This window comes from Lolium perenne, chromosome 3, assembly GCF_019359855.2.
Source record: "Lolium perenne isolate Kyuss_39 chromosome 3, Kyuss_2.0, whole genome shotgun sequence".
In the NCBI taxonomy this organism is placed as follows: Eukaryota; Viridiplantae; Streptophyta; class Magnoliopsida; order Poales; family Poaceae; genus Lolium; species Lolium perenne.
In genome coordinates this window covers 60,740,465-60,764,731 of record NC_067246.2, presented here as the reverse complement: position 1 = coordinate 60,764,731, position 24,267 = coordinate 60,740,465, and the positions used below count along the sequence as shown (strand labels likewise).

At 43.1% G+C, this 24,267-nt stretch overlaps 1 protein-coding gene across 1 annotated transcript; it reads right to left on the bottom strand.

The window, feature by feature from the left end:
- Positions 1-2,139: 2,139 nt before the first annotated feature.
- Positions 2,140-4,629, bottom strand: LOC127341719 (transcription factor NIGTH1). The gene is made up of 4 exons (XM_051367650.2): positions 4,128-4,629; positions 3,402-4,040; positions 3,204-3,280; positions 2,140-3,044 (listed from the first exon to the last, which is right to left on the bottom strand). Exons 1-4 carry the CDS (start codon positions 4,390-4,392, stop codon positions 2,574-2,576), a joined length of 1,452 nt encoding a protein of 483 aa, XP_051223610.1. The 5' UTR covers positions 4,393-4,629; the 3' UTR covers positions 2,140-2,573.
- Positions 4,630-24,267: the final 19,638 nt, after the last annotated feature.

Here is a 24,267-nt window from a genome sequence, read left to right as displayed (position 1 = left end):
ATGACATAAAGTATGCATAAAACATGTAGATATCATCAATAATGTGGCATGGAACATAAGAAATTATCGATACGTCGGAGACGTATCAACAAGCAGCAGTAGTCCCTGCATCCGAGCAGCGTTCCGAAGCTGGGTAAAATGGGTACCGCCGTCCCGATGGCTCTCCGTCCTATGGCACCTACTTCTTCCCCCCTGCGTGAGGATCCCTCCTCCGGGGTACCGTCGAATAGGCAACGATAAGGATCTAATGAGATCGCGCCAGAATATCATAGTAGGTGGGGACGTTTCCATTACCTTTGCTAAGGTATCACCTTTATGTCGTACAATATTGTACAAAATTGGATATTGTTCTCGAAGGGTGGTTGCTCCCAACCATTTATCCTCCGAGAACCTTATCTCCGACATTATGTTATATTAATTCATGGTTAATCTACGAGAGGTATAATTAGGGGACCTTAAACTTATAGCGGTGGTTGGACTTTATGTCTTAATAATTACTTTGTTTGCTCTTACCAATGGCTTTAACATCAATCACTAGTGGTGTATTTGCTCATAGCTATGGCTTCACCTATCTATGGCTCCTCTTTAGAAGAAACAGTAAAAAGACTATAATGAGCTTTACTAATTGTGACAACCACACAAATGAAATAGCAATTTTTCTGAACACTTACTCCCTTGAGATACTCCACTTTACCTCGCTTTACTTTACTACATTTTAGTTTTCTTGCATTAGATTTAATCCTTGCATTTTATTTTCAGAACTTCTAGTTTTATAACAAAAAATCACTTTACACACCTTATAGATCATTGCATTGCATAAAAGGCCATATAAGTGAGTTATAGGGCTTTAGAGAATAGTTAGTTTACCTTCAGCTCTTCGTGGGTTTGACACTCAAATACTTATCGAATTGTACTACTGTGATCTCGTGCACTTGGGGGTTATCAGTAACTTCATAGGCCAACAAGATATCACCGGTAATTTACCTTCCGAGGACAAAAGCACTCTAATTAGGTGCTACAATAATAGTCAAAATTAATTTCAACCAGTTTGCCAAAACTTTCAAGATCAATTTATAGATCACATTGCAGAGACTTATAGGGCCAAAATATTACACGCACTCGAGATCTTTTTACCTTTGGAATTATACTTACCCAAGAATCATTGCAATTATCTGGAACCACATGTGAACCCACCACTTCCCAATGCTTCTTGTAGAAAATAGACGGCATGCCATCCGGATCCAGAGCTTTGAGATCCCCAATCCCATCAAGAGCAAACCAAATTTCAGCTTCGGAAGAACTCTTTAAGCAGGTGTTCATTCATCTCTTCCGTGACTCCCGTCACGTGTGATAATAGCTCCTTCCTCCTTTTACCTGCATGAGAAATGAATAGGTTTTGAAAGTAGTTAGTAATCACCGCCGCCATCTCCCGGCACTCTCCACAACCACAACTTTATCATGTTTTAGCTTCTTGATTTTGTTTTGTCTGTTCCTGCCTAATGTGCGGGCATGTACAAATTTTGTGTTTCTATGTCCTCTTTACAACTAATTGACATGTGCTCAGTGCTTTAGAAAGTAACACATTGAGATTCAAATTTCATCAACCTATACTTGGCCTACACGCCTCTAGATCCTTCTTAAGCCGAGCAATGCATTTTTTTTCAATTTGTCCCGGTGAGTTTTTTTTCCAATCGGTGAAGTGAGCAACTACTCCTTTAAATGCCTACCTGACACCTCCTCCTCTTGCGTTAACTTCTCTCTCCCACACATTTCGCACCACCTCATGTGAAAACCCCAGCCTCTGCACCAATTGGTGCACACAACCACATATTATTGCCAAGTATCATCAGAATATAGTGATATTAAGCTATGTTGAGTGTAAAAAAAGATAGTTGTAATAATATCATGCATGAGTAATTTTTCACCGCCGTGTGAAAAGTTTCAAGCACCACCGTCGTTTCTTTAGACACAATCATATTATTATCCTCGAAATAATCAAAACATATTTAAATTTTAAAAATATTAATGGAGATCCTATATATTTTTAGGATCTCAACTAATATTTTTACATGAAAATAACTAGAAGATATATTTTTTCATGGAAATAAAACAACTAAGATATGTTTTGGGAACATTCAGTCACCACAAAATAGCATCTTCCATTACTGCTTATTACTGAGAATTTACACCGTAGTAACATACCCAAAGCTCAATGCAACATCTCCCAAATTATTATCTCTTGCTCCGACCAAGTGTACAAAAAGCTAATCATATTTCCATCATGGCTTATTTACCAAATTATTAGCTAGCACAAAAATAAAGGACGGCATGCAACGTCAAGCCCAAAAGGGGAAAAAAGAAAGAAAAGCCCTCACAAATCCATCGGTATATCACATCACGAATGAGACAATCTCAGTCTCCAGCTGCTGCTGCTCCACTCGAGCGTGAGATCGGCTTCCGTTCTCCGCGCGGACAAAAAATCACTTTCCGGATTGGAAATAGTCACCAACTTAATAATTAAGTACGATCCTGGCGCGGAGGCTAGCTAATTGGTTCGCGCTACTGATTAGTGATTAGTAGTTGATCTCGTCGGCGCCGCCATTGGCCGCCATGCCGTCGTCGTCCTCCTCATCCTCGTCCTCCTCCCGCTCCTCGCCCTCCTCGTCGATGCTCTCAGACCTCTCCCTACCACCCCCGCCGCCGCTCCCCCGGCCCTCTGACACCGGGGACCCTGCTGACACCGGGTGAACCTTGTATGCGGGCGGCGGAGGCGCCACTGTGCGGTGATGCACCATGGCGGCCGCCGGGTGGTGCTGCATGTGGTGCGCGGCCGCCGCGGCGGATTGGTAGTACTCCTGCGCGGACACTGCCGCCGTGTAGTGCGCCTGCGACGCCGCGTGCGCCCCGTAGATGGCGGCCGGTCCAGCCCCTTGCGTCGCGTAGTCCGGCGGCATCCATATGCCTCCCAGAACTACCAGCTGCGGTGCCCCGGCCGGTGGTGCCGACGGCGCCGGCATCGGCCGCCGCGTATGCAGCCTGTACTTCTGCTCTCCACACGACAGATGATAATTAATTAGACACTTCAGTCTTCAGCAATCGATTAGCCATCATTCTACTCATAATTAAAGCTATTACATGCATAGTTACTCGAAGGAACTAGTAATAGAGAATGCTCCATGGGATGATGATGAGATTATAATCACCTGGAGATGGCTTTTCACCTCATCATTGGTCAATCCATCCACCTTCATGAGCTCACGGATCTGCTTCGGGGTCGCCACTATAATTTATTTGCAAACAACAAAAGAGATTTAGGATTTGTCTCAAGTACACATGTAAATAATCCAGCAGTTTAATTTGCATTGATGGATAGGTCATAGTACATGTGGACATATGTATACCTTGAGCGCCGCCGAGGATCTGGAGGGCACTGACGAAGCGGCGGTGCAGCTCCGGCGACCAGCATCTCCGAGCCTTCCGGTTAGTCTGAGGAGGAGGCGGCACCGCCTGACCATCCGTCGCCGTCGACGTCGGCGGTGCCCCGTTCTGGACGACGTCTCTCCTCGCGACAACGCCGTTGCTGCCCCCGTCCTCGTGGTACGGCTTCCTGTCAGATTCCCGGGCGACGATCGTGTCTTTCTCCGAGGGCGCGAGCGCGAGCTCCGGCAGTGCCGCTGCGTTATCCGCCATGCAGGCCTTCTCCTTGGTGAACGGGAGGAAAGCGCCGCATCCGTTACCGCCGCCGCCGCTGTCAAGAGCGCCGAGCATGGGGCTCGTGTCGAGCGGGTGCTCTGAGCGCTCCTTGGGCGTCTGCGGACCCTTGGCCGCCGCTTCCCCAGCCGCCGGCCCGTTCCACAGCTGCGCTGACACCATCCAGCTCGCCTTCTCCGAGGGGGCGTTCCCGGCCGCCTTTTCCGCCGCGTCGATCCCGAAGTTCTTGAGCGGTATGAACTCCTCTAGCACCAGCGGCGCCCTCGCCGGCGCGCCGCCATGGCTTCCCATCTGGTACGCCTCCAGCTGCTGCCTGTACGCCTCCATGGCTGCACCCACACAGATATTATAACGGTCAAGACCCATGTTGCCTTGCACGTACGAACACATGCATCGCAGCTCTGCACGTTAATTACCTTGGTTGAGGAGCTGCATGCAGAGCGGGAGCTCGCGCTTGAAGGCGTCGATCTTGAGCCGCTCGTCGTCGAGGCGGGACAGGAACTCCTGCAGCCTCTGCGTCGTCGCCTGGTCCGCCGTGATCAGCTGGTGATGGTGGTCCACGAGTGGTGGGGGCGCTTGCTTCGGGGACGTTATCGAGTACCCACTGGCAGCCGCCGCGCCGCCACCGGCGTTGCCGTTTGGCGTGTAGTCTAGGGTTAGGTCTGAAGGCGAAGAATCCATTTCAATCGACCACACACAGGTGGTTGAGCAGTTGTGCCGGTAGCTAGCTTACACCCTTGAGGTACGTGCTATAGGGAAGCTCCAGTATATTATTCAGGTTGTGTGAGTGATGGGGGATCGGGGTGGGAATCGGCCTGTTTTTAAGGGTGAGTTCTGGGAGGGAAGAGAGAATAAAGTTAGTTTTTGAGGGGGTGAAAAGGAAAAGTTCTCGCTGTATCTGTATGGGAGGGAAGAGATCAGTATGCTCTAGGTAGACCTTATAGAGGGATAAAGCAAAGGGCATGGTAACTTCTTGCAAAGATCAAAGGTGCAAAAGCTAATCTTCTGCATGCATGCAGGAGGTTTCATGTACTACAAGGTGGAGTAGGATATAGCCGTAGCAACTGGCAGGTCATGTGGTTTCTGATCTCTGCACCTGAACCTAGCTCTCGCTCTCCAAGAGTATTTTACTAACATCAAATGAACCGAGCTAGCACCCATCAAATCTCTCTGGCCAGCATGCATATGCATGGAAAATTGGAGCCTTTTATTTGTTGGACAAGTCTTCTTGTCGTACTGAAACTCTGACCACTCATCCGGAGCCACATGTATGCATGTGTTTTCTTGGTCAATCTTTTTATATGGATTCCACATTTTGTGGTAGCTAGGTTAAACTTTTGCAGTTGGTATTTTTACAATGGGGGAATCAACCCATCACCCACTGGAAGTTACTAGCTTAGCTGGGTGCTCGTGATTCAAAAGAATTAAAGGTGACCTCAAAGTAGTCCAAAGAGAACCTTGCAAGTCTAAGAGAGAACCAGCAAGGTGTCTTGAAGAATATTTACCTTTGACACAATAATATTTGATTAATTTCAGACATGCACAAGGGATAATCACCAGATATACCTAGCTAGCTGGGAATCACTCCATACTCTACTTGCACTAGAAAAACCCAAAAGCAAGCGAATTCATTATATACCTAATTGATAACAGTTAATAAAGATATCACAGATGCTCACACAGTGGCAACTTTTGTTTTCTGGGGTTCCAATGAATGATTCCTGCACCATTAATCAACGGAGAGGAAATGGTAAAAGCAGTACCAAAGCATATACCACATACAATTCAAGCCCTCAAAGATATGCATAAGATTCTTCTCTCTTTGCTTTGAAAAGGGTGGCGCATCCCTTCACACACAAGCTCTTCTTCCTCTCCCTCGCCATGCATGGCTTAGCAGTGTTTAGCTAGCACACAACACATGTGTATATATGCCTCTGTGAGTGCAACTGCTACGTGCTACTACTGGCAGTGCACTTTGCATTCACAAGGGAATATATTAGCATGGCTCAAGCAAGGAATATCTTAGGCTTTGGGAGGTATCAAGCACACACACACACACACAAAGAAGGACACAAAGGGCGGAGACATGGAGTGTGCTTTAGAGAGAGAAAGAGGGGGGTGTGAGTGAGAATGTGAGAATCTCCCTTGCTGCTACTACTCTATCTTTTTGAGGAAGTGGGCAGGAAGCTAAGAAGATTCTCACTCTATAGATCTGTCTATCCCGTCCCCATACACACACAGCTTGTATGATACTATCAGGGCAGAGAGAGCGGGAGAAAGGTGTTGTGAGAGAGTATTAGTGCATCGAATTCCTTGTGCAATAATTAGGGTTGGTCGCTTTCTTGGGGCAGTCTTCAGGTACAAGACTCCAACCCCTACCTTTTCCCTGGATTCTCTATCTGTACGAACACTCTAGTATGGTACTGTACAGTTGTAGGTACGTATATCATGCATCATACGTGAAGAAGTATGTATCGTATGTACCCACAAATAGAAAATAAATCAAATTCTTTCCAACCCAAAGTGTTAGTGTGTTCAAGAAAGGTCCTGACCACAAACACTCGTGGTTTGATATAACCACTAGAAAAATGGTTTTATTGAGCTAACGATATCTTTGGATAATCTTATTTTAACCGGAGTCCAAGCTCGGTTTTAGTCCAAAGAGAAGGTACATCCTCGACCAACTAGACCACCAATGTAGACTTGACAATTGACACACACCATTGTTGAGAAATTATTACTCGTGGCAATCTTGCAACATTATCAACATCACCCATTATGCTCCGATGTGGCGACTTTGATTTCACCCTTAGAAAAACACCAACACACCAATCACCCGTAGGTCGCAACAAATCTATGGCAGTCCCTCCAAATAGTCAAATAGCCATCAAGGAAAGGCAACTCAATGTAGCATATAGAGAGAAACACCGGCGAATCAACCTTCGAGATCATTGTTGTTGTCGCGTTGTGGCAGCGTGTAGTTTCGACTTCACTCTAAAAAAATGATGAACAAGCAGCATGCACGCCCAACTAGCTCGGCAGATAACTCACATCAAATGACATATCGCATGCTAGCTAGCTCCACTACCCATCGTCATAGTTATCAACACGTTAGAACCAATGGGGACAAGGAGTTTAGTGTCAATTATAAAAATGATATGCCGATAACCCCAAGGGGAGCAATGTAGAAGTACCATATTCATCCCACCGTGCTTCAATATAAAGTTTCATATGAAGCTACCCTCGGGAGAAGAACGATTGGCCACGTGGTGGAGGCCCCATCGGAAGTTAGCCTCCCTTTTATATGAACTTGGGTCACACCGTAATAGTTGAAGTCGAGGAAAAGTCCAAGGCTGGCCTGGAGCGGCCAAGCTATTGTAGAAAAGTAAACTGAGAAGAATGTTAAATTTCTTCGTACTGACAATGGCATGAAATTTTGTTCTAATGCTTCTAATAATTATTGTGGCGACAGAGGCATTTTGAGGCACCACATCATCCCATACACCCCTCAACAGAATGGTGTGGCTGAGAGCATGAACTGAATCATCATTTTCAAGGCTTGTTGCATGTTATCCAATGATGGCATGGACATAATTTTTTGAGATGAAGCATCCTCCACCGCATGATACTTCATAAACAGGTCTCCTTGCATTCTTCTTCATAGGAAAACTTCCATTAAGATATGGTCTAGTTTACCTGCTAACTATTCATTGTTCAAAGTTTCCAGTTGCACTGCTTATGCACACGTTGATAATATAAAGTTAGAGCATAGAGATGTTAAATGTGTGTTCTTTGATTATGGTTCGGGAGTTAAGACATTTAAATTATGGAATCCTAAAACTAAAAGAGTTTTGATGAGCGGGAATGTTGTTTTTAATGAGGTTGTTATGTTCTATCATAGTACATCTACATATTTCTGATGCTATTGATCTTTCAGATGTTTCTGATGATGAGCAACCGAAGATTAGCGTGCAGGTGGAGCACATGGAGGAGAAAGAAAATGAAGTTATTGAAAATGATAACATTGTGGTTCAACAGTCTCATCTCAAGTTTAGTAGCAAACAAAAAAATCCATCCATGCTGATAGACCAAGGCATAACAAAGGTACATGTCCTCGTTTAATCGAAGAGTGTAATATTTTTATTATGCTTTGAGTTGTGCTGAAGAGGCGGAGCAAGATTCTGAACCTTCTACATATACTAAAGTCGTTGCATTTGTTGACCGCAAGAACTGGATTTCTGCTATGCAAGTGGAGATGCAATCGCCTCATAAAAATGGCACATGGAATGTTGTGTGCTTTCCTAAACGAAAAAAGGATGTTTGTTGTAAGTGGTTCTTCAAGATAAAGAAATGTTTGTCTCCAAATGAGTTTCCAAGGTTTAAGGCTAGTTGGGTCGCAAAAGGTTTTAACCAGGTTCCAAGTATTGATTATAATGATGTATGCTCTCTGTGTCTTCATCCGTGCATGTTTCGGTATTGTGGCTATGCATGCATGATATTGAGATTGAGCAGTTAGATGTGAAGACGGGTTTTCTGCATGAAGAACTTGGCACATGGATCAACCTGAATGTTTTATTGTGCCTGACCTGAAACAGTCTCCAAGATAATGGTACAAAAAGGTTTGATTTACTTATGCTTGCACCTGATTTTAAGAGATCTCAATATGATAGATGTGTTTACATCCGGTTTGTTAATGGATCACCTATATATATATATATTTGCTATTATATATTGATGACATGTTGATTGCTGCCAAGAGAAAGAAAGAGAACTACTTCAAAAGCACATTAAGTGTTGCGTTTGAGATGAAGGATCTTGGTACCGCTAAGAAAGTACTATGTATGTAAATTACAAGGGACATAAAATCTGTTGTTTTATTTATTTTTTTAGCATAATTACATTAAGAAATTGTTTCTTTGCTTTAATATGCATGATGCCAGGATTGTTGGCACTCGGTTTTCTACTCACTTCATTTTTTTTAGCAATGTCTTAGTACTAATGAAGATATTGAGTACATGTTACAAGTTCCATATTCTAGTGTTGTTGGTTCCTTGATGCATGCCATGGTTTGTTCTCGTCCTGATTTCTCATATGCTATGAGTTTGGTCAGTCGATACATGGCTAATCCTGGAAAAGAATGTTGCAAAGATCTTCAATGGATTTTCAGATACCTTCGTGGCACGTTCAAAGCTTGCTGAAGTTTGGCAAGACCGGTGAGGGACTCATTAGCTATATGGATTCAGATTTTGCTGCCCATTTGAATAAGAGAAGGTCCCTCACATGTTATGTGTCACTGGTTGTGGATATGTCGTGAGTTGGAAGGCAACGCTACAACCTATTGTTGCCCAATCTAAGACTGAAGCAGAATATATGGCTATTGATGAATCTTGCAAAGAGTCTTTTTAGTTGAAAGGTTTGTATTTTGACCTTTGTGAAGATGATTCTTGCATTAACTTGTTTTGTGACAATCAAACCGCCATATACCTTACTAAAGATCAAATGTAGTTCCATGAGAGGGTAACACACATTGATGCAAAATGTCATTATGTTCTCAAAAGTATTGCTCAATGTAAACTGGAGGTATGCAAGATAAGTACTCATGATAATCCTCTTGATATGATGACAAAGTCGGTTTCTATTGCCAAGTTTGAGATTTGTTCGAGTTGGTTGGTATAATTATTTAGCCCTTGTGGTTGTTTGGTACCGAAAGTGTTTCCTTTGTTGTTCAGGAAATTGTTGTTGATCATGTTAAAAGATGGAACTTGTCTCAAGATGGAGTTTGTTATGTTGTGATTCAAATTCATATAAAAACAAGGCCAACTTCTGATGAGCGGAGCGAGGTCCATCACTAGTAGGCATGGGGTTAATCTTAGGCCTATTTATACCTCTTGTAAGACACCGCCTAGGGTTAATAGTTTCATAAAATAACCCATTATGTTTGTAAACACTCCTCGTATAGTGAATTTTTTATGGCTGGCGCCCGCGGTTTTTTACTCTCTTTCTTGGAAAGGTTTATCCCACGTTAAAATCGGGTGTCCCCTACGTGTGTTCTTGTTCATTCTTCGTTATTTTCTTGTCGCGTTTATAACATGAAACGATGCCTTGCCAGCCTTTTCCGCTTCCTCATCCTCATGGTCGGATGAGGACGTCAAGGACCATGATCTAAAGCTATCCTACCAGCTCTCCCACGTGGAGTACAAGCACGATGATGCAAGGAAGCGTCAGACTGCTATGGGGATGGTGGTGGTCTTCCTCGTCTCTGTTGAGGAGCACCAGATGGAATGCTTTGAGGAGGTGGAGTTCTAGTCCAACCTCCAAGTTGGTATATCCCTCTCTTTGCTTCCCAACTAGGGCCAGGGGTCAGAGGTGGTCATGCCAGCAATGGAGGATGCTAGCTCCGTCACTAGGCCCTCGGTCGATGATGCTAAGCGGTCCCACCTCCCCTAAGGTTACCCAAACCTTAGATATGTTCTAATTATAGTTATTTAGCTTACACTTAAAGTAACTTTTATTACAATGTAGCATAGATTATATTAACTCTTCTTAGAATAACTTTTCTTAGAATATCTTTGTTGTATGTAGAGCACTCTGGTTTGCTCTGTTAAGCTTATAGTAACTTTGCTTAGACTAACTTTGTTGATCTAAATGTTAGCTTAGATTTTAGCTCCTTCCTTACATTAATCTGTTAATTTTGTACTGCTCATTAATCTATGCAGAGTACTACTCATCAATCTCTTAAGTTCTTCTTTTAGTTAGTTAGAGAAACATTACTTTAGAGTACTCTATTATGTTCTAGTTCTAGTTATTTAGAGAAACATTATTACACACTACTTTGGTATGTTCTACTTGTAGTAATTTATATCTCCAACTTTACCTTACGCTATTAATGTTGTATGTACCTGGCTTAGGCTTGTCAGCTTGGTGTTCTTAATTTCTTCAAACCTCTTGGTTTGTGATAAGGGGTGGCCCGATCTTCTCAGTAAGCAACGGGGGTGATGATGATCACGGGGTGATAGCAGCGGAGGTAACTTGATGAAGTGGATGATAACTTGTATGATGCAACGAGATCTCTCGATTGGTCCCTGTCGCCAATGCAACAGCTCTCAACCCTGAAAGATATTCTCAACTCCACACACTTGCGCACGTAGCGCCCACCACGAAGCGGCAAGTTGCAATCTACTAATTCCCAATGGAACAACAGATCACACAAGACTTTCAGATCTACACCAAATCAAGCAATTTGGTGTAGGGATTCAATAGTTTTGCAGAGCAAACAACTAAGAACTAGGGTTTATTTTAAAAGTGGTCTAAAGCAACTTTGGGGGCGTCCTGGGCACTTATATAGGGGTTCAGGACGACCCCAGGTCGAAAAACTACGAAAATAACCGACCCAGAATAGATCTAGTCGAGACAGACTCGGACGCGGCCGGCCTGGGGGCCGGTCGACCGGGTCTGGGACCGGCCGGTCCGGTTCAAACCGGGCCTGGCGCCGGGTGGTGACCGGACGAGGCTTCCGGGCTTACTGGATAGCGCCCGGTTGGCACAAGCGCCACGGCCGGTTTGGACCGGACGGACCCGGTGTGGGATCCGGTCGGACCGGGCCTGGGACCGGATGGTCCGGCGGCACGGCCGGTCGGACCGGATCTGGCACCAGCCTGGACAACATCTTCTCCTCTCGCGTATGCCTCCCGCTCCTCCCTCACGCGTTGATGTCTACGTTCCCCCTCCTTTCCTGTAGACAGTGTTGGGCCTCCAAGAGCAGAGGTTTGTAGAACAGCAGCAAGTTTTCCCTTAAGTGGATACCCAAGGTTTATCGAACTCAGGGAGGAAGAGGTCAAAGGTATCCCTCTCATGCAACCCTGCAACCACAAAGCAAGAAGTCTCTTGTGTCCCCAACACACCTAATAGGTGCACTAGTTCGGCGAAGAGATAGTGAAATACAGGTGGTATGAATATATATGAGCAGTAGCAACGGTGCCAGAAAATAGCTTGCTGGTGTGTAGTTGATGGTGGTAGTATTGCAGCAGTAGTAACGCAGTGAAACAGTAAACAAGCAGTAGTAACGCAGCAGTATTTAGGAACAAGGCCTAGGGATTAGACTTTCACTAGTGGACACTCTCAACATTGATCACATAACAGAATAGATAAATGCATACTCTACACTTTTGTTGGATGATGAACGCATTGCGTAGGATTACACGAACCCTCAATGCCGGAGTTAACAAGCTCCACAATTTGTTCATATTTAAGTAACCTTATAGTGTAAGATAGATCAAAAGACTAAACCAAGTACTAACATAGCATGCACACTGTCACCTTCATGCATATGTAGGAGGAATAGATCACATCAATATTATCATAGCAATAGTTAACTTCGCAATCTACAAGAGATCATGATCATAGCATAAACCAAGTACTAACACGGTGCACACACTGTCACCTTTACACACGTGCAGGAGGAATAGAACTACTTTAATAACTTTGCTAGAGTAGCACATAGATAGTAGTGATACAAAACTCATATGAATCTCAATCATGTAAAGCAGCTCATGAGATCATTGTATTGAGGTACATGGGAGAGAGATGAACCACATAGCTACCGGTACAGCCCCGAGCCTCGATGGAGAACTACTCCCTCCTCATGGGAGCAGCAGCGGTGATGAAGATGGCGATGGAGATGGCAGCGGTGTCGATGGAGAAGCCTTCCGGGGGCACTTCCCCGTTCCGGCGGCGTGCCGGAACAGAGACTCCTGTCCCCCAGATCTTGGCTTCGCGATGGCGGCGGCTCTGGAAGGTTTCTGTGGGTTTCGTCGAACGCATCAGGGTTTTCGATCCAGGGGCTTTATATAGGCGAAGAGGCGGCGCAGGAGGGTCGAAGGGGCGACGAAACCATAGGGCGGCGCGGCCAGGGGGTGGGCCGCGCCACCCTATCATCTGGGGGCCCAGTGCCCCCCCTCTGGTCCTTCCCGGGTGTTCTGGATGCTTCCGGTGAAAATAGGAACTTGGGCGTTGATTTCGTCCGATTCCGAGAATATTTCGTTACTAGGATTTCTGAAACCAAAAACAGCAGAAAACAGGAACTGGCACTTCGGCATCTTGTTAATAGGTTAGTTCCAGAAAATGCACGAATATGACATAAAGTGTGCATAAAACATGTAGATAACATCAATAATGTGGCATGGAACATAAGAAATTATCGATACGTCGGAGACGTATCAGCATCCCCAAGCTTAGTTCTGCTCGTCCCGAGCAGGTAAAACGATAACACAGATAATTTCTGGAGTGACATGCCATCATAACCTTGATCATACTATTTGTAAAGCATATTTAGTGAATGCAGCGATCAAAACAATGGTAATGACATGAGTAAACAAGTGAATCATGTAGCAAAGACTTTTCATGAATAGCACTTCAAGACAAGCATCAATAAGTCTTGCATAAGAGTTAACTCATAAAGCAATAATTCATAGTAAAGGCATTGAAGCAACACAAAGGAAGATTAAGTTTCAGCGGTTGCTTTCAACTCATAACATGTATATCTCATGGATATTGTCAACATAGAGTAACATAATAAGTGCAATAAGCAAGTATGTAGGAATCAATGCACAGTTCACACAAGTGTTTGCTTCTTGAGGTGGAGAGAAATAGGTGAACTGACTCAACATTGAAAGTAAAAGAATGGTCCTTCAAAGAGGAAAGCATCGATTGCTATATTTGTGCTAGAGCTTTTATTTTGAAAACATGAAACAATTTTGTCAACGGTAGTAATAAAGCATATGTATCATGTAAATTATATCTTACAAGTTGCAAGCCTCATGCATAGTATACTAATAGTGCCCGCACCTTGTCCTAATTAGCTTGGACTACCGGATCATCACAATGCACATGTTTTAACCAAGTGTCACAAAGGGGTACCTCTATGCCGCCTGTACAAAGGTCTAAGGAGAAAGCTCGCATTGGATTTCTCGCTATTGATTATTCTCAACTTAGACATCCATACCGGGACAACATAGACAACAGATAATGGACTCCTCTTTTATGCATAAGCATGTAACAACAATTAATAATTTTCTCATATGAGATTGAGGATATATGTCCAAAACTGAAACTTCCACCATGGATCATGGCTTTAGTTAGCGGCCCAATGTTCTTCTCTAACAATATGCATGCTTAACCATAGGGTGGTAGATCTCTCTTACTTCAGACAAGACGGACATGCATAGCAACTCACATGAAATTCAACAATGAATAGTTGATGGCGTCCCCAGTGAACATGGTTATCGCACAACAAGCAACTTAATAAGAGATAAAGTGCATAATTACATATTCAATACCACAATAGTTTTTAAGCTATTTGTCCCATGAGCTATATATTGCAAAGGTGAATGATGGAATTTTAAAGGTAGCACTCAAGCAATTTACTTTGGAATGGCGGAAAATACCATGTAGTAGGTAGGTATGGTGGACACAAATGGCATAGTGTTGTTTGGCTCAAGGATTTGGATGCATGAGAAGTATTCCCTCTCGATACAAGGTTTAGGCTAGCAAGGTTGTTTGAAGCAAACACAAGCACGAACTAGTACAGCAAAACTCACATAAAAGACATATTACAAGCATTATAAAACTATACATCGTCTTCCTTGTTGTTCAAACATCTTACTAGAAAATATCTAGACTCTAGAGAAACCACTCATGCAAACCCAAATTTTAACAAGCTCTATGTATTTCTTCACTAATAGGTGCAAGGTATATGATGCAAGAGCTTAAACAAGAGCACAACAATTGCCAAGTATCACATTATTCAAGACATCACACCAATTTCTACATGTAGCATTTTCCAATTCCAACCATATAATAATTTAACGAAGCAGTTTCAACCTTCGCCATGAATATTATGAGCTAAGAACACATGTGTTCATACGAACCAGCGGAGCGTGTCTCTCTCCCACACAAGCATTTATTCAAACACAAACAAAAACAAAAGCATACAGACGCTCCAAGTAAAGCACATAAGATGTGACCGAATAAAAATATAGTTTCAAGAGAAGGAACCTGATAATTTGTCGATGAAGAAGGGGATGCCTTGGGCATCCCCAAGCTTAGATGCTTGAGTCTTCTTGATATATGCAGGGGTGAACCACCGGGGCATCCCCAAGCTTAGAGCTTTCACTCTCCTCAATCATGTTGCATCATACTCCTCTCTTGATCCTTGAAAACTTCCTCCACACCAAACTCGAAACAACTCATTAGAGGGTTAGTGCACAATATAAATTGACATATTCAGAGGTGACACAATCATTCTTAACACTTCTGGACATTGCATAATGCTACTGGACATTAATGGATCAAAGAAATTCATCCAACATAGCGAAAGAGGCAATGCGAAATAAAAGGCAGAATCTGTCAAAACAGAACAGTTCGTATTGACGAATTTTAAAATGGCACCAGACTTGCTCAAATGAAAATGCTCAAATTGAATGAAAGTTGCGTACATATCTGAGGATCATGCACGTAAATTGGCTTAATTTTCTGAGCTACCTACAGGGAGGTAGACCCAGATTCGTGACAGCAAAGAAATCTGGAACTGTGCAGTAATCCAAATCTAGTACTTACTTTTCTATCAACGACTTTACTTGGCACAACAAAACACAAAACTAAGATAAGGAGAGGTTGCTACAGTAGTAAACAACTTCCAAGACACAAATATAAAATAAAATACTGTAGCAAAATAACACATGGGTTATCTCCCAAGAAGTTCTTTTCTTTATAGCCATTAAGATGGGCTCAGCAGTTTTAATGATGCACTCGCAAGAAATAGTATTTGAAGCAAAAGAGAGCATCCAGAGGCAAATTCAAAACACATTTAAGTCTAACATGCTTCCTATGCATAGGAATCTTGTAAATAAACAAGTTCATGAAGAGCAAAGTAACAAGCATAGGAAGATAAAACAAGTGTAGCTTCAAAAATTTCAGCACATAGAGAGGTGTTTTAGTAACATGAAAATTTCTACAACCATATTTTCCTCTCTCATAATAACTTTCAGTAGCATAATGAGCAAACTCAACAATATAACTATCACATAAAGCATTCTTATCATGAGTCTCATGCATAAAATTATTACTCTCCACATAAGCATAATCAATTTTATTAGTAATAGTGGGAGCAAATTCAACAAAGTAGCTATCATTATTATTCTCATCAAGTGTTGGAGGCATAGTATAATCACAACAAAATTTACTCTCCATAGTAGGTGGTACCAAAAGACTACTATCATTATAATCATCATAAATAGGAGGCAAAGTATCATCAAAGAAAATTTTCTCCTCAATGCTTGGTGGACTAAAAAGATCATGCTCATCAAAACCAGCTTCCCCAAGCTTAGAATTTTCCATATCATTAGCAACAATGGTGTTCAAAGTATTCATGCTAACATGTTCCATGGGTTTTTTAATTTTCGCATTAAACCATTCATGTCTTGACTCAGGAAATAGTACAAAGAGCTCACAGATGTTGTCCATTATGCCTTACTAGTGTAAACAAGAAACAAAAAGATGCAATTGCAGGATCTAAAGGAAATAGCTTCGAGCACAAACACAATGGCGCCAGAAAAGTACTTTACCTGGAACCGAAGTATGAGTGCCTTTTACCTTTCCTCCCCGACAACGGCGCCAGAAAAGTGCTTGATGTCTACGTTCCCCCTCCTTTCCTGTAGAACAGTGTTGGGCCTCCAAGAGCGAGAGGTTTGTAGAACAATGACAAGTTTTCCCTTAAGTGGATACCCAAGGTTTATCGAACTCAGGGAGGAAGAGGTCAAAGGTATCCCTCTCATGCAACCCTGCAACCACAAAGCAAGAAGTCTCTTGTGTCCCCAACACACCTAATAGGTGCACTAGTTCGGCGAAGAGATAGTGAAATACAGGTGGTATGAATATATATGAGCAGTAGCAACGGTGCCAGAAAATAGCTTCTTTGGTGTGTAGTTGATGGTGGTAGTATTGCAGCAGTAGTAACGCATGATGAAACGATAAACAAGCAGTAGTAACGCAGCAGTATTTAGGAACAAGGCCTAGGGATTAGACTTTCACTAGTGGACACTCTCAACATTGATCACATAACAGAATAGATAAATGCATACTCTACACTTTTGTTGGATGATGAACGCATTGCGTAGGATTACACGAACCCTCAATGCCGGAGTTAACAAGCTCCACAATTTGTTCATATTTAAGTAACCTTATAGTGTAAGATAGATCAAAAGACTAAACCAAGTACTAACATAGCATGCACACTATCACCTTCATGCATATGTAGGAGGAATAGATCACATCAATATTATCATAGCAATAGTTAACTTCGCAATCTACAAGAGATCATGATCATAGCATAAACCAAGTACTAACACGGTGCACACACTGTCACCTTTACACACGTGCAGGAGGAATAGAACTACTTTAATAACTTTGCTAGAGTAGCACATAGATAGTAGTGATACAAAACTCATATGAATCTCAATCATGTAAAGCAGCTCATGAGATCATTGTATTGAGGTACATGGGAGAGAGATGAACCACATAGCTACCGGTACAGCCCCGAGCCTCGATGGAGAACTACTCCCTCCTCATGGGAGCAGCAGCGGTGATGAAGATGGCGATGGAGATGGCAGCGGTGTCGATGGAGAAGCCTTCCGGGGGCACTTCCCCGTTCCGGCGGCGTGCGGAACAGAGACTCTGTCCCCAGATCTTGGCTTCGCGATGGCGGCGGCTCTGGAAGGTTTCTGTGGGTTTCGTCGAACGCATCAGGGTTTTCGATCCAGGGGCTTTATATAGGCGAAGAGGCGGCGCAGGAGGGTCGAAGGGGCGACGAAACCATAGGGCGGCGCGGCCAGGGGGTGGGCCGCGCCACCCTATCATCTGGGGGCCCAGTGCCCCCCCTCTGGTCCTTCCCGGGTGTTCTGGATGCTTCCGGTGAAAATAGGAACTTGGGCGTTGATTTCGTCCGATTCCGAGAATATTTCGTTACTAGGATTTCTGAAACCAAAAACAGCGTAAACAGGAACTGGCACTTCGGCATCTTGTTAATAGGTTAGTTCCAGAAAATGCACGAATATGACATAAAGTGTGCATAAAACATGTAGATAACATCAATAATGTGGCATGGAACATAAGAAATTATCGATACGTCGGAGACGTATCACGCGTCCATGGGATGTCTTCATGTCCAGCTCCATGTCCAGCTTCACGTCCATCTTCTGGTCCAGCTGCTCCTCTCCTCCTCGTGCGATGCTTGGTTCCTCTTCATACCTGATCATACATAAGTAATACGACTTAGGCAGTATAAAGTTCTCATTGATCAAAGTATCATTTGGGAACAAGTTCATTTGTTGTTTAAGTAGCTTCGCACGAGCTCGTGTCATTGGTCCAATCCTGACTTCATTGGACTTGAGCTTCGCAGCAGGATCATCTTCAACTTGTAATGGCGAAGGTAGTAGTGAGGTAGGGATGTCCTCATCATCTCTCCCCCCCCTTCAAAAGGTGTCGACCTCGACGCTCCAAGATCTTCTCCGTCATATGGTGTCAAATCAGCAACATTGAAAGAATTACTGACACCAAACTCATCAACTAGAAGATCTATCGAGTATGCATTATCATTGATCTTGGCAAGCACTTTGTAAGGACCAGCACCACGAGGAAGCAACTTGGACTTCCGCAGCTTCGGGAACCTATCCTTGCGAAAATGTACCCAGACCATATCACCAGGCTTGAACAATATCTCCTTGCGCTTCTTATTCATCCTTGCAGTATTGCTTTGTCTTTCTTCTCTATTAACTCTTTAGTCTTCACATGAATCTTTTGCACAAAAACTGCCCTCTAGGATGCCTCCATATTGACTCTCTCATGTATGGGTAGATGCAACAAATCAAACGGAGTAATGGGTTTGAAACCATACACCACCTCAAAGGGACACAACTCTGTGGTAGAATGTACCGCCCTGTTGTAAGCAAACTCCACATGCGGCAAACACTCTTCCCGCTCCTTCAGGTTCTTCTTGATCATGGATCTGAACAGTTGTGACAATGTTCGATTCACCACTTCAGTTTGACCATCAGTTTGGGGATGACAAGTAGTGCTGAAAAGCAGCTTCGTCCCCAGCTTTCTCCACAACGTCTTTCAGAAGTAGCTCATAAACTTCACGTCACGATCAGAAACAATAGTCTTCGGGACTCCATGTAGACGTACAATCTCCCTGAAAAACAGGTTAGCAATATGCGATGCATCGTCGGTCTTGTGGCAGGCAATAAAGGGTGACATCTTAGAGAATCTATCCACTACCACAAATATAGAATCATGGACTCTCTTAGTACGCGGAAAACCCAACAAAAAATCCATACTAATATCCTCCCAAGGTGTAGTAGGTGCCGGTAAAGGAGTATACAAACCGTGAGGCTTCAACTTGGACTTGGACTTGTTGCAAGTAATGCATCTCTTCACATACCTGTCCACATCCCGCCTCATCTTTGGCCAATAAAAGTGGTCAGCTAGCATGAGTAGCGTATTCTCATGCCCAAAGTGACCCATCAAACCTCCAACATGTGATTCCTGTAATAAGAGCAAACGCACAGACAATTCTGGAACACATAGTTTGTTAGCTCTAAACAAGAACCCATCATGTATGTGATATTTTTCCCATGCTTTACCAAGAGCACACAATCGATATGGTTCAACAAAATCATGATCAGTATCATACAAATCACATGGTATCTCTAAACCAGGAATTTTAACATCATGTTGAGTTAATAGCATATTCTTCCTAGATAGAGCATCTGCAACAATATTATCTTTTCCCTTCTTATGCTTAATAATGTATGGAAAAGACTCAATGAACTCAACCCACTTAGCTAGACGCTTATGCAAAGTAGATTGGGCTTTCAGATATTTTAAAGCTTCATGATCAGAATGTATGATAAATTCTTTTGGCCACAAATAATGTTGCCAAACCTCAAGAACTCTAATTATAGCATACAATTCTTTATCATATATAGGATACTTCAACTTAGCACCAGAAAGTTTCTCAGAAAAATATGCAATTGGATGACCCTCTTGCATCAATACACCACCAATTCCAATACCACTAGCATCACATTCAATCTCAAATTTCTTATTGAAATCAGGAAGTGCAAGCAACGATGCAGAAGTTAACAATCTCTTAAGTTCATCAAAAGCATGATCTTGGGCTGCGCCCCACTCAAGACAACACCCTTTTTAGTTAAATCATTCAAAGGTGCAGTAATAGTACTAAAGTTGGGCACAAATCTTCTATAAAACCCAGCTAGACCATGAAAACTTCTTACTTGACTCACATTCATGGGAGTAGGCCAATTTTGAATAGCTTCAATTTTAGACAAATATACTTCTACTCCATGCTTAGAGACAACATAACCCAGAAATATGACCTTATCTTTGCAAAATGTGCACTTCTCAAGACTACCATAGAGTTTATTATCACGCAACACTTGCAAAACATGTCGAATATGTATAGTATGATCAGATTCATTGCGGTTGTAGATTAATATGTCATCAAAGTACACAACCACAAACTTGCCAATAAAATCACGCAAAACATGGTTCATCGGTCTCATGGAAGTTCTAGGTGCATTAGTTAAACCAAAAGGCATTACTAACCACTCATATAAACCAAATTTTGTTTTAAAGGCTGTTTTCCATTCATCCCCTTCTTTCATCCTAATTTGATGATAACCACTATGCAAATCAATTTTAGAGAAAACAGCAGCACCACTCAATTCATCTAGCATATCCTCTAAATGGGAATAGGATGACGATATCGAATAGTAATGTTGTTTATCGCTGTACAATCTACGCACATACGCCATGTACCATCTTTCTTAGGAACTAAAATAACAGGAACAACACAAGGACTAAGGCTTATGCGGATATAACCTTTGTCGAGTAGCGCTTGTACTTGCTTATGTATTTCCTTCATCTCTTCGGGGTTCGTTCTATATGGCGCCCTATTGGGCAGCGAAGCTCCGGGGATCAAGTCAATTTGATGCTCAATACCACGCAATGGTGGTAGTCCTGCGGGTACCTCCTCCGGAAACACGTCGCCGAATTCCTGCAAAACATTAGAAACACCAAGAGGAAGAGGGGTCATCTCGTTAGAAACCAAAACCGTACCCCTGTACAAAAGCACAAGAGGCATGGCTGTAGGATCCTCACTAAATTCTCTCATGTCTTCTTTGCTGGCTAATGAAACTAAGGAATTCACTCGCTCACTTTTCGTTATATCACTCACGATATTACAATTCTCTCGCCTATCTAAGGGTGCATCCTCCAAGTTTACTTCAACTTTCTGACGAGATTCATTGACAATATGTTGTGGTGACATAGGCTGTAAGTTGATTTTCTTGCCCTTGTACTCCAAGTGATATGTATTGGCACACCCATTGTGTTGCACAGAACGGTCATAGAGCCAAGGCCGACCCAATAGTAGGTGACACACCGGCATAGGAACCACATCAAAATCAATGCAATCCTTATACGGTCCAATCTCAAACTCAACACGCACCATGTGGTTTACCTTCATCTCACCATTGTCGCTCAACCACTGAATATAGTATGGATGCGGGTGCGGTAGATACTTCAACTTCAGCTTGGTACACAACTCCTTGCTTGGTAAATTGCGACAACTCCCGCCATCAATAATAACCTTGCAAGCCTTGTCAGGACCAACTAAAGCCTTTGTTTAGAACAAATTGCAGCGCTGAGTAGATGCACTAGGCAACACATTAAGAGCACGCTGAGACACAACAATAGTGCGAGCATCAGACGGATATGCATCTTCACCATCAGTGCCATAGTCATCATCTTCTGGAGCATTTGGATCAACATCATCTCCAGTCTCATACTCATTGTCCTCATTAACTATCATAACTTTGCGGTTAGGACAATCTCTCTTGAAGTGACCTTTGCCACCACATGTATGGCAATTCATATCGTGGTTGCGCGCAGTAGACATGCTAGAACCACTCGTACTTGCAGTAGTTTCGGGCTTCTTTGTGTTGGACACATTGGAGACCGGCTTACTAGACGGAGTAGAGTAAGGTGCGGAGCGCGTCGATGGCGTCGGCGCCGTAGATGGAGGCGCGCGAGGCCTGAAGCGCCCAGCTCCCGTAGCACGACCTTTGACCTTTGCTTCTTTAGCCAACTGTGATTCAGCTTCTCTTGCATGATGTAGCAATTGATTCATATTGGTGTAGCTGTAATGACGAACAATGCCTTTGATATCATACTTCAATCCATTGAGAAAACGCTGCATTGTCATCTCAAGAGACTCACGGACACGGCCACGCTGCATAAGCATCTCCATCTCCATCTCCATGTAATATTCATCAACAGTCTTCACACCTTGTCTCAATAGGGTCAACTTATCATATATTGTACGCAAATAATTAGTGGGCACAAAACGAGAATTCATCGCCTCCTTCATAGCACGCCATGTGATAATAGGTGGCTCACCATCCTCTTGTCGATTACGAACAAGTGCATCCCACCAACGCAATGCATAACCATCAAATTCGGAAGAAGCAAGCTTGATCTTCCTATCTTCAGTGTAATTATGTAAGTGCCATAACTTCTCAATCTTCAGCTCCCAAGAGAGGTATTCTTCAACATCAGCTCCCCCTTCAAACTTGGGTATGGAGAATTTGGGCTTACCCAATCCATCTTCTTCCTCAAATCCGCAACCATGGCGTCCAAGTTCAACAAAACCACGCCCACGGTTACCACGTCCTGCACCACGCCCAACACCGGGTGCTTCATCCTGAAAATAAGGGTCTTCATCCTCTTGTTGTTGTTGATTTGTAAGATTCTCAACGGTCATTTGCAAAACTTGAAGACTGCGCTGGATATCCGGTCATTTGATCTTTCATTGTATTGACGGTCTCACTAGTATTATCCAGCTTCTGGGAGATCCCTTGGACCATTTCCCTAAGCACATCATCCTGAGTGCGGAATTCACGTCGCATCTCATTACGAAGAGCTTCATACTCCCTCCATGTGATGATATCTTCGGAATTCTTGTTTTCCTGGTTAACAAGTTTAGCATCACTAGCAGACATGATTAGTAGGTTAGTGCACTAAATCAAAAATATATGGTGGTACTCTCACAACTCACTCAAAAACTGATAAGAAAAGGAGATCTTACCGTTCCAAAGTAAATTAGTGTTGCTTACCACTTGTAGTAACAACTAGTGCACGGATGTAGCGAAGCGAATATCAAGGGTATAAGAACAATCACACGACAAAGCAGGATATATGTGGGGCTGTAGGTAGGCTACCTATTTGCATCAATAACAAGCTCTAGCGCTGACCGTAGACAACCGAAGATACTCACACAAGGCGATAAATGTGGCAATGCAACTATATGGAGGAAAAGGTTGCAATGCACTCGAGAGACACTAGCAAAGCTCAACGAAGCAGACACAAGATTGCTCAACTACAGGTGCAGAAAAGGAAACTAGGCCTTCACTTGATCTTACTAGCACTTCACACTTTTTCTTTTTGGATTTTCTTTTTGTAACACACGCATCTATGTAGCTCTTTTTGCTTCTTTTCTATTTTCTGGTTTTTTTTATGACACAACTCCTTGATAACACGGCCAACAAAATATGCAAAGCACCAAAACCCTAATGAGCAGCATGTCGAGCGGTAAAACTAGTCTCTTCTGGGAAAGTTCCTAGTCACTTATATCGATAGGCTGTGTCTATGGTTGAGAACAAGCACAATGTACGCTATGTGGACTCGGAGTAACAAAAACTAAAACTAGATGATAGTGGAGACTCAAACCCTAACAAAACTAGATGGAAGAAAAAATACGCAAAAACAACTACGAAAAGCAACTAAAACTCGAAATTAGTGCAATCTAAAGCTATGGCAAACCCTAACCCTAATATTTTTGGCTTTTTCTGGATAGGAAAAACACTCACAACTCAACGATGGGGTGGATTGTGGATGGCTTACCGAGGAAACCCGAGAATCTGATACCAAGATGATAAGGGGTGGCCTGATCTTCTCAGTAAGCAACGGGGGTGATGATGATCACGAGGTGATAGCAGCGGAGGTAACTTGATGAAGAGGATGATAACTTGTATGACGCAACGAGATCTCTCGATTGGTCTCTGTCGCCAATGCAACAGCTCTCAACCCTGCAAGATATTCGCAACTCCACACACTTGCGCACGTAGCCGCCGACCACGAAGCGGTAAGTTGCAATCTACTAATTCCCAATGGAACAACAGATCACACAAGACTTTCAGATCTACACCAAATCAAGCAATATGGTGTAGGGATTCAATATTTTTGCAGAGCAAACAACTAAGAACTAGGGTTTATCTTAAACGTGGTCTAAAGCAACTTTGGGGGCGTCCTGGGCACTTATATAGGGGTTCATGACGACCTCAGGTCGAAAAAGTACGAAAATAACCGACCCAGAATAGATCTGGTCGAGACAGACTCGGACACGGCCGGCCTGGGGGCCGG

Coding starts and splice junctions, on each gene's coding strand:
- LOC127341719 (XM_051367650.2), bottom strand. CDS start 4,392: ATGGATTCTTCGCCTTCAGACCTAACCCTAGACTACACGCCAAACGGC. Junction 4,041..4,127: donor CATGCAGCTCCTCAACCAAG/GTAATTAACGTG, acceptor GTGTGGGTGCAG/CCATGGAGGCGTACAGGCAG. Junction 3,045..3,203: donor AGGTGAAAAGCCATCTCCAG/GTGATTATAATC, acceptor TGTGGAGAGCAG/AAGTACAGGCTGCATACGCG.